Source organism: Arachis duranensis, chromosome 6 (genome assembly GCF_000817695.3).
Source record: "Arachis duranensis cultivar V14167 chromosome 6, aradu.V14167.gnm2.J7QH, whole genome shotgun sequence".
NCBI classification, from domain to species: domain Eukaryota; kingdom Viridiplantae; phylum Streptophyta; class Magnoliopsida; order Fabales; family Fabaceae; genus Arachis; species Arachis duranensis.
In genome coordinates, this window is record NC_029777.3 from 915,333 (window position 1) to 926,804 (window position 11,472).

Sequence of the window (11,472 nt, forward strand, 5' to 3'; positions counted from 1 at the left end):
AAAGGAACAAAATCAATTTGAATAAACTACTAAAATTGTACTTGAAAATACGTATCGTTGATAAAATAAATCCTAAAAAATGCTAATTATGTTCTAGTTCTTCACGACTATCTTAACCATTGCCACATACAAAAAATATTTCCAAATGGGATTGCACATAATTAGACACAACAGAACTAACCTTAAAGTCAGTTGCCCGATGTAATGTGATGTCTTCAGCCTGTTGATGTTTCCGTCGTTTTTCGTCTGACGCACCATCGCAATATCAGTCAATAATAGAGAGGAGAAAGTGCTTGACAAGGTCAAACTGGTCCAGAAACACACTGTGAATGACATATATTTTTAGCCGTCAACAGGCCTTATCTCCTTTACAGTGTAAAGGAGATAAGTATGTACGTATCTTGTTTATATACACGTGTAAACGAGATAAAAGAAGGTATTTATTTCGATAAATATTTTTTAAAAGATTTATTTCAGTAATTATTATAATGATTTTATTTATTAAAATAAAAAAATCCAATTTTTTTATTTATTGATTTTTTTTTATAGGTTAACAAAAGAACCAAAAATATCGTATAGTATTATTTTCAATTTATATTATTATCTCATGTGATTTTTTTACTCCTTTCTAATGAAGTGTTGAGAGATCAAAGAATATAACCACCTAGCTATAGGTTCTATCAACTTGAGAAAATTATATTCATCTAAAGACATTTAGTGGTGCTAGTAATTATTCAGGAGATAAAATTTGTGGTCGAATAATGAACCATATATTGACTCCAAACGCATGAGATGATGGGTAAGATGAAAAACAAAAAGGAAGTGGATTCTTGAGTAGGCCACCTGAAAGCTGAAACTATTTTCCATAATTTACTACTCCTAACAAAGTTGGCACTAACCTTCTACTTTTAATGTGAGTGGTCAAAATTATGATTTCAATGACGATTTGATGGCAATAATGTAAGTTTATTATATAATATCTATAAGGTGGAAACTCAAGTGCAGTCGACTTCATGTGAAGTTGATAGCCGAGAGCCGTTTGATAAAAATTTAGTCAAATCAGTCAAATCATCTAACGGCTCTCAACTATCAACTTCATGTGAAGTCAACTGCACCTAAGTTTTCACCTATCTATATCTATGTATGGAATTATGAGTTTATGACTAAGAGATTGTATTGTAGCCAATATATCATGGAAATTTTCATCTGGAAAATTTCTGTTTTAACAATTACAATGTCATAAGCCCAGAAATACATAATGACAAAAACAAGTAATTATGCTAAATAATCCTATAATTACAAGGCAAAATATATACATACAAAACTTGTTTGATGCAAGACTAGTTATTATTTTTGAAACCTGTAAGCTTGCTCATTGTTATCATCTCAAATGGCTCCAAAAGACAAGCCTGTGTAGTAGCTGATAGGTCTTGTGCCACAGAACGCATTGTGGGTCTGGACTCTGGAGCCAAACGTGTGCATGCCAAAGCTATGCTCACTGTGAACACCACTGCCTCAGCTAATTCCCCTGTTGGAGGTGGCAGCCTCTGGTCTAACACATCCCTCAGAAGCACCTCTGAATCTTCCATGCATGACAAGGACATGTTTGTCAACAGTTCTCCAGGGTGTTTTCCCATTATTATCTCCAACACCACCACTCCGAAACTATACACATCACACTTGTCACTGATCCTCATTGTTTGGGCTAGTTCTGCAAATTACACATTTTGTTAGACACCACGTTCAACTCAAAAATCTTGAAATAATAAATCTATGAGTCTCTCATCTTATAAACTTCTCACTCTTCTTTGCTTTCTTCAATGTGGAACTAATTTCACTACTCCTCACACTTGCAACATTAACAAAAAGCACGTTATACTTGAATTGAAATTGGTTGGAGTGAATAGTAGTAATGCATACATACCTGGAGCCATGTAGCCATAAGAACCAGCCACTGAGGTCCATGTTGAAGCCTCAGAGCTTAAAAGCTTTGCAGTGCCGAAATCTGCAAGACGAGGTTCAAAGTCCAAGTCTAATAATATGTTATTCATTGTTACATCTCTGTGCACAACTGGTGGATAGCAATCAGTGTGTAAGTAGGCAAGTGCATGTGCTATTCCCTGCACAACTTTCATCCTCTTCTTCCAACTTAGCTCCAATATTCCTTCCTCTCCATACAGCACTTTTCTCAAGCTTCCTTTCTCTACATATTCATAAACCAAGAACATCTGTTTCCTCCTTGAGCAAAAACCATATAGCTTGATTATGTTCCGGTGTCTCACACCTGTCAGTGTTCTTATCTCATTCTCAAAGCTCCGCCGGTTTACTGGTGAAATGTCATTAGAGTCCGAGATATTGAGTCTTTTGACAGCAACAACTTGACCTGTGCCTAATTCTGCTTTGTAAACACTTCCAAATCCTCCCTTTCCAATGCAATATCTATCATTGAACTCATCAGTGGCCTTGGCAAGTTCAGAGAATGTGAATTGTCCATCCCTTCCCCACACAATGCTAAGAGCTTTATCACTAGTTTGAGTGCTTTCGGACTCTTCGTCATTGAGTTTGGGGTGTTGTCGCCATACAAGGATTGCAACACATATCAGTCCCAATAGTAATCCACAAATTGGTATAAGAACACCAAGAAGGACCCTTTTGTTAACTCCTCCAGATTTGTTTCTGTTTGTAATGCATGGATGTAAACCTTTTACCTCACCACACAAACCTGGGTTTCCTTCATATTTAGCATTTGCTGTTTGGAAAATACCATCACTTGGGATTGGACCAGTCAAGTTATTGTAAGAAAAGTCAACGGAATCAAGGCTGAGCATGTTGTCCAAAGACTCTGGGATTCGGCTAGATAAATAGTTGTGTGAGACATTGAGAACCTCCAATTTTGCAAGCTTTTCAAAGTTCTGAGGAATTTCTTCTGTAAGAGAGTTGCTGCTGAGATCCAAGAGGATCTGGAGTGATAACAGATTGCCAAGTTCAGATGGTATCTCCCCTGATTGATTGTTATGGCTTAAATTCAGGCTTACTAATCTTTGAAGATTACCAAGCTCTTTAGGAATGCTTCCAATAAAATTGTTGTCTGAAAAATCAAGAAAATTAAGATTAGCCAAACTGCCAATACTTTGAGGGACTTCTCCAGACATATGATTCTTGCTCATGTTCAACATAAAGAGCTTGGTTAGTTTTCCCATTTCAGGTGGGATATTGCCTGTGAATTCATTGGAGTCCAAACGCAGATATGCCAGTTCATTCAGCTTACTCAACTCAGAGGGGATTGTTCCTGAAAGTTTATTTTTACTCATTTCCATCCTGGTCAGGTTGACACATTCACCCCACTTTGGAGATAGCTCACCAACAAGAAGATTTTCACTGAGTGAGATAAACTCAAGACTTGGATAAACCCCAAATGCTTCTGTGATGTTACCAGAGAATTGATTAACATCAAGCCGAAGTTTAACTAGTCTTGAACAATTTCTCAAAGACTTTGGCAAAGATCCAGAAAAACTGTTGTTATTGGCTGCCAAAATAGTTAACACAGTACCATTACACAAGTCAGGTGGCAATTCTCCTGAGAAACTGTTGTTTGAAAGGTAGATTGTATCCAAATTAGGACTATACTTTCCAAATTCTTGAGTAATGTTACCCCAGAATTTATTGCTAAACACAGAAAAATGCACCAGAGCAGGCAGTTGAGCTATGGTATCTGGTAACTCTCCACTTAATTTGTTGTTGTTGACATCAAAATATTGTAGTGATTTTAAGTTTCCAATATCCTTGGGAATAGTCCCTGATAACTCATTGAAGAAAAGGTTCAAGATTGTAATATTTGTAAGATTCCAAATAGTTAGAGGAATCTTACCAGAGAAATGGTTATCTGAAAGGTCTAATTGTATCATTTCCTTCAGGTTTCCAATCTCCACAGGTATTGGACCTGACATTGTGTTATTGTACAAGAAAAGGTAATTGATTTTTGTGAGCAAGCCAATTTCTGGAGGAACTCTTCCTGTTAAATTATTGTTTTGGAGTTGCAGAGATATCAACTTGGTCCAGTTTGAGATCAATGAAGCAGAAATTTGACCAGAAAAAGAATTTTCAGATAATCCCAAATGTAAAAGTTTGGTCAGATTGGATAATGATAAAGGTAAAGAACCAGTCAAAGTATTGCCTGCTAAAGCAAGAAAAGTTAGATTGCTGCATAGGCCAAGTTCAAAAGGGATTGAAGAATTCAAAAAGTTAGTGCTAAGATCAAGATGCTGGAGTTCTTTGAGTTGGCCTAAGGATGCAGGGATTGCCCCATGGGCTGAAATGTTATTCAATTCAAGAAACTGAAGGCCAGATATCAATCCTATGTTTTCTGGAATAGGACCAGTAAACATGTTGTTTCCCATTCGAAGTTCTTTGAGATTTGAGAGCTTGGACAAATTGGAAGATAGTGGTCCTTGCATACCACAGTTTGTGAGGTTAAGGTACTCAAGCTTGTTCAAATTGGTGAACATGGATTCTGGTATTGTGGCATTGAAAGTGTTTTGGGAGAGGTCAAGGAAAGTTAAGTTGTGGCACTTCAGCACAAAACTTGGAAATTCAGGGGTGAATGAATTGAGATCCAAGTCAAGGTGTGTTAGTGAAGGCAAGCATGAATATTGAGACCAGTTTTGAGATTCAAAGTAGTTTGATCCAAAGTCAAGGTACCATACCTTGGGGAGACTTGTGAGATGATAGGGAATGGTGCCAATGAAATTGTTGTTGTGAAAACTGAGATATTGAAGTTCCTTTAACTGGCCTAGCTCTGAAGGCAAAGTGTCTGCAAAATAATTGTTTCCCAAGTCTAAGAAAGTGAGCTTGGAGAGTCTTCCAATGGAAGATGGCAATGATCCATTGAAGTTGTTGCCGTTGAGGTTGAAATAAGTGAGGTTTGGAAGAGAAGAAAAAGCCAAGGAATCAAGAGTACCATTTAGGTAGAAATCAGAGAGGTTTATGTGTGTGATTGTTGTGTTTGTTTTGTCACAAAGAATGGCTTCCCAACTGCAAAGTTTGTCAAAGTTGTTGAGTGACCATGATTTGAGTGAAGAAGGAAGAGGAAGGGATAGAGTATTTTTCCATTTAACAAGTTCTTGTGCTTCTGTTATTGGTGATGCTGTGACTGAGGTATTTATTGTAAGTAGAGATACAAGAAATACCAGAAAGACAATAGAATGTGTTTGTTGGAAGGTTGTCATGTCTAACAACCAAGTAAAATGCAAAGCTTTCTCATGGTGTTAAGGATGCTTCCTTCTTATATATAGTTGGTGTATGAAATTTGTTAGTGCCGGTCAAAGTGAAATGTTTCTTGAAAGAGATCCGTATGGTAGCGTTCCGGACACAAAGACTAAGACCGAGAGACACAAACTAAGAGACAGAGATTAAAATAAATCTTAGTATTCTGTTTAATTTGCACAAAGGATAAAAATTGGAATTAATTAATTGAAATGAGAGTATTTTAGGTATAAAATGTTATTAAAGTTTCAGTCTCCATCTCTAAAAATTTTAGTCTTATATGTCTCTATTTTTTGGAAATACTGAAATTTTAGAGACAGAAACAGAAATTTTAGTACCAATTTCTGAACCAACAAACATAATACTAAATTTTAATTTCTCAATACCTCAAAACAAACACTACCTATATGAATAACAGGGTCTTTGTAATAAATTAAACTACTAAAATTGATTGAAAGTGAGTTCCTGTTTTTTGTATATAATAAATATATGGTACATCATATGTGGGTTGTGTTAGGACCTAGGATTATAATATCATTGATATGTGTTCAATGTTCATTATTCTTTTTAAAAAGAGAAATACAAGCTGGAATGTCTTGTTGACTTAGTTCATGTGTTCATCTATTTTTCACATGCTTAGTGTCATAATAAGTGGTAGTATTTGTTGCACTTGCTAATTTGCTATGAACTTTTTTATTGATATTATTAACCTTTAATTTAAATTTCACTTCACTTCTTGTAGCAAGTATTTTATTTAGTCCAAATCATCCTAACTTGTTTCAACTATCATTACCTAAATTACTTAGAATTTTCTTAATAAAGTTCATTAATTTTGCATATTTATTTTTTATATTCAAACTAATAAGTTTATGTGTTTTTCAACTAGTTTAGCTAAAAAATACACCAAAGAGTGGATAGATTATATATATATATAATCTGTGTTTTTGGCCTCGTATAACTTACAGACCAATTCTCACTTTTGAATATTAATTAGGGTTTAGTCATTCCATATTTGATAATAAAAAATATTATGTATATAATAAAATTAATTATTATATATTTATGTATAAATATATATTATTTATATATAAATAATGTATATTTTATATTTTAATATATATTTATATTAATAACTGTTTTTAATGTATAATTAATAATGGTTTAATAATAAGGCCCCAAAATATTGAAAGAATTTGCTAGCAACATCATCTTTTTACAATTATATATTGTTGTCTCTTTCCTCAAATTAGTCTCAAATAACAGTTTTATATTGTCAGTTCATTCGTTCGCTTAATTAAGTGTCGGGAGTTTGAATTTCACTTTATACATGCAGTAACCTATTAACTAGCAGTAGACCCTTAAATAGAGATTAAAAACGCGAGAAATTAGTTTTTGACCGATCGAGTTGAGGGATATCGTAAAAAAAAAAAAAGTCTCTTTTCTATATGAGCATAATTTGGTTGACTCTTATATCTGTCACTATTGTATGTCTTGCATATGCTAATATATATTCCGTTGTCCAATTAATTGACCCAACTTGCCAGTCAATTAGTTTTGTAAATTAGTGCGTGGTACTTTTGACGGGGTCTAAGGATTTATAAGATTTTAACATCGATTTTCTTTTTAAAGGTGAAGTAAAAAACTAAGGTATCTAATTATTTTGAAATTAAAGTAGTTATAAACATAATCAAAATTGCAAATTTAATATGATTAGACTTTTACCTTTTTTTCTTATTTTACTAATTTATTAATTTTAAAATGATTTTTAAAAAATATTTAAATATTGAGTTAATGTTCACATCTTTTACGGTATCTTTAAGATGTGTAGATGTTAAATTGTTAATAGAACTATAGAAGTCTTTCTAGCTGAATGGATAACTAGTAACCCTTTCACTTTACAAGCATGGGTTCAATTTTTATTTCTTACATTTTTTAACTTTTATTTAATGATTTTTTTTATATATTGTTCGTTTTACCTTTTACTTTTTACTTTTTCCCCTTAATTCTTGAGTCTGTTATTCTTTCCTGCTTAATTCTTGCATCTATTATATAAAAAACATTTAATTTTTATAACAACTAATTAAATGTAATAGGGAAATCTATATATATATAAATGAAGTTATTTAAAAATTTATCTATTTTCTCATGATATTAACTAAATTATTTATTACTATGAATATATTTTAATATCTTATTTATTAATTTATTTTAAATACATATATCAAAAGTATTAGAGTAAATAATAGGGCAAATCACTGAAATAAGTCTATGGGAGCTCAAAATTACACAAATAAGCCAAATAAAAAAATAGTTCATGAATCAACCATAGGCATATATCTATATAATTCGAATTAGGTTAATTCGAATTTCATCTCCATATAATTCGAATCAACCTTATTCTTGATTCGAATTATACCCACAGAAATTCGAATCAGGATGATTCGAATTACACTCACACACGTGCACATAGTAATTCGAATTGGTCAGATTCGAATTACTCATGATTTAATTCTGCCCATTTTTTATTAAAAATTAATAATTTTAAAATATATATTTTATTTCATACATTAAAAAAAAGCTAACAAAATATTCAATTACGAGACTTCTTTAAGTTATTAATGAGCAATCAATTCGAATTTCATACAATACTCTTTTGCCCATTTTTAATAGCTCATGAATATTTTTTAAGATTGAACAGAAAAGATAATATATATAAGATCAACTTATTAGAGTTCCAAAGTTATAAATAACAAGTTCTAGACTCGACCTGCGAAGTAAAGGCCGACCAGAGTATACAAATACATATATATATGACCACAAGGGCAACTCAAAATATATGACAAAATATCTGTTTCTCTAAGTTAGCCTCTAAGAAGAACAAAACACAAAATATACAAGACGTAGAATCTATATACATATATACATAGACGAAATATAAACCCTAAAACCCAAAATATAGTTCTTCGATTCCAAAGAGTCTCCAAAAAGCTCAGAGATGTGCTTCTCAACCTATATCTGAAAAACAACATGTATGTAATGAGAATCGGAGTTTCTCAACATGGTAAAGGTGTCCACATAGATAATATATAAAGTCGTAAAAAAACCAAAGGCATTCCTAGAACTCTGACACTCAGAATTAAACTTAAAGAAATAAACTAAACCATAAATTTGGTAAAACTCTCTAAGGTGTCAAAGTCTCAATCTAACTCTAATTCTATAATTCACTTTCTGTCTCATTAAACCTTATTCCTATAATCCACTTTTTGTCTCCTCCAATAAATTGCAATTAAATCCTTTACTTTTTGTTTCTTTCAACCCTCCGAATCACTGGTAGAACTGTCATCGTCACTCCTCCGCCAGATAAGGGGCCTCTCAGTTGCACAGACAAAGAAAACACAAATAAGATTCAGTTACAGCAGGTAAAGCATATAGCAAGTAGACATAGTAATTCAAATAGGCAAATCCAAGTAATGCAAACTCAAACAAAACAAATAAATGCATATGATGTATGCCTGCTCTATGGTTGATGATATCATCTGTCGGTTATATAGCCAAATCCGACGTGTTCTGATAGCTAACCTTGGACAGAAATACCATTACGGAGCAAGTGGATTTGAGCTACAACCCCTTGCTATTACCCGCTTAACCCAGAACAAGTGGAATAAACCACTACTGCTGTTACTACCCAAGCGGATGTTTAAAAGTTCAACCTGGAGCAAGTGGAATAATCCACTACTGCTGCTACTATTCAGGTGTCACAATCAGTGACTTGGAGCAAGCGGGATGAACCACAATCCTATTAACCTGGAACAAGCTAAATGAACCACAATCCTTACTACTACCCAGATATCTCAATCACATTTAAATTCATTTTTCACATTCATTCACAACATCATTTCAATTCATTGCTATTTATACTCATCAACATCATAATTTCACATACAAACTCATATTCTCATAAAGAATCATTAATCCAACACATACAACTCACATACGCTTCATACACAACCCATATATCATATTTACATACATCACAATTACCTTACCATCCTCTCAACATGTGAATTCATCAACAACAATCAATAAGCTCCAAATACAACACACATTAAACTCTACATTCATCACCTTTATTTACTTAAACATTAACAATTCACATATTCAACTTATTCTATGGTCAACTAGCCTAAATTTTCACATAACATTATATATTATCTACGAAAAACTAAAATTATACCTTGGCCGATTCCACCTTAAATCTGGAACACCTCAATTATCTACTGTTCCTCAAGCTCCAAAATTTCAACTCCTTACCAATTGAATTTCTAGTTCTCAGAATTCAATTTCAAACTTCCAATATCCACCAATTTAAATCCAAATCATCCAATTTAACACAATTCAATCTATTTCGATGAAATTCACCAAATTAATAACTAGGGTTCACATAATTGAATAATCACAAGGGTTTAAAATTTTCTTACCTTACCCGCGGATTAATTAGACAAAATCTAATAATTATCCACCACTAGAGTATCCATAAACCATCAAAATTACAAAATCTCTCAATACTAAAATCCAAAATTTGTGGAAAAGGAAGAAACAGAAAACCAGACACACAATATCAAATTTCTTACCAAATTATTGGGTGAGTTTTATAGAGAATTTCGAGACGAATGCGTGGTCACAAACGACTCGTCAATCGGAGTTTCACGGAGGATTGAAGTTTGAAGCGTAATAGAGTTTGTGTTTTGTTTTCCTTCCTCTTCCCAGTTGCGTGAACTCAACGGAAAGGGAGAAGAAAGGCTGAAGCTTGCATTTATATGGGAGTTGGGTATGTGGACTTGGGCTCACTTGGACTCGATTTGGGTTCGGTATAATCAATTCGGTCTGTTAGCCCGTTTTTTGTCAAAAACTTTAAAATTAGTGTTAAAATTCATATTTTTTATATTTCTACTCTTCTAATTTATTAAATATTAATTTTCTAATGGATCGAATAGACAATCCTACAGAATCATATTAGGTCGGATTGGATACCCAGATAGAATACATGTTGCCAGGCCTACTCCTTTCTCGGGTCGCTCCAATTTGAATATCCTGGACTAAATATGTTTAAAAATATACAAGTGCTTGCTGAGTTGCTTGGGCATTTCCATTTTTAATTTTTTGGTCATGTCATTTCCATTTTCTTTCTTTGAAAAAAGAAACACGGAACTAGGTCAAATGAGCAGGCACCTGGTCCACCTTTGAAAGATAAACTCAAATCTAATCCAACCCAAGTGGCTCAAATTAGACTGTCATCTAAAAGGGTGGGCCATGAGCCCATCAACATCATATAAAATTACAAACCAAGTTTTTTTGTTTTTGTCATTAATCCTTAAAAGCTAAAAGTGATTTCTGGGTTCTGATGGCATTCTTTTCTAATTTTTTTCTTTACTAAAGGTAGTAAAAAAAAATCAAACAGAAAACTCCAAATTTAGATGTACAGGACTTAATTATTTAAATATTAAATAAACTCCAAATAGGTTTTTATTTACAGGTTCTTTATTAAGTTAAGAGTTTTGATTCTTTACTATTTAGACAAATCTTGACTATATTATTACTATGTTTTATATAAATTGTTCAGATTTATAATAGCAATTTAGTTGACCAATTTTTTTATAATATAGTATTTGATATAAAAATTTAAATAACATCATATATTAAAACTTGAATTTTTAATTTAAAATATAAATATATAAAATATTTTACCTGCTACACAAAAAATATTGCACTTTCTATATTTTATTTATTTCACGAAAAAATATTTTTTTTTCTGTTTTATAATATTTATTTATCTCTTAATTTTGTCTTTCAATTATTTTTCACTAACCTTGTCTCGCATATGAATGTCAATGGATAATAAATGATGGATTGTCTTTGGGTTGAATAGAATGAGAGATTGAAACATCAAATGTGAAACGAGAATGAATGTATGAATAATAGGAAATATCAATTTTAAAGTCTAAAATGTGTAGCCAGTAGCCTAGTATAGTGCGAAAAGTGTGACCCAGTTAGTTATTAGTTAAAGAATTTTTATAACATTGAATATACGGATATAAGGTGGAATTCAAACTAACAATATTTATTTATTGGATTCTAGTAGGGATAGTTAAGGATCGAACTCTTAACATTTCGGATCTAAAATTTTAATAACATATTATGATATCACTCATT

General features: G+C 32.4%; 1 protein-coding gene across 1 annotated transcript; it reads right to left on the minus strand.

The window, feature by feature from the left end:
- Positions 1–1,101: 1,101 nt before the first annotated feature.
- Positions 1,102–5,239, minus strand: LOC107491726 (MDIS1-interacting receptor like kinase 2-like). The gene is made up of 2 exons (XM_016112640.3): positions 1,925–5,239; positions 1,102–1,711 (listed from the first exon to the last, which is right to left on the minus strand). The coding sequence occupies exons 1-2, from the start codon at positions 5,223–5,225 to the stop codon at positions 1,341–1,343; spliced, it is 3,672 nt and encodes a 1,223-aa protein (XP_015968126.1). The 5' UTR covers positions 5,226–5,239; the 3' UTR covers positions 1,102–1,340.
- Positions 5,240–11,472: the final 6,233 nt, after the last annotated feature.

Excerpts from the sequence above, each read along its gene's own strand:
- LOC107491726 (XM_016112640.3), bottom strand. The coding sequence starts at position 5,225 with ATGACAACCTTCCAACAAACACATTCTATTGTCTTTCTGGTATTTCTT. Across the intron at positions 1,712-1,924 it reads TTATGGCTACATGGCTCCAG|AACTAGCCCAAACAATGAGG; the intron begins GTATGTATGCAT and ends TGTAATTTGCAG.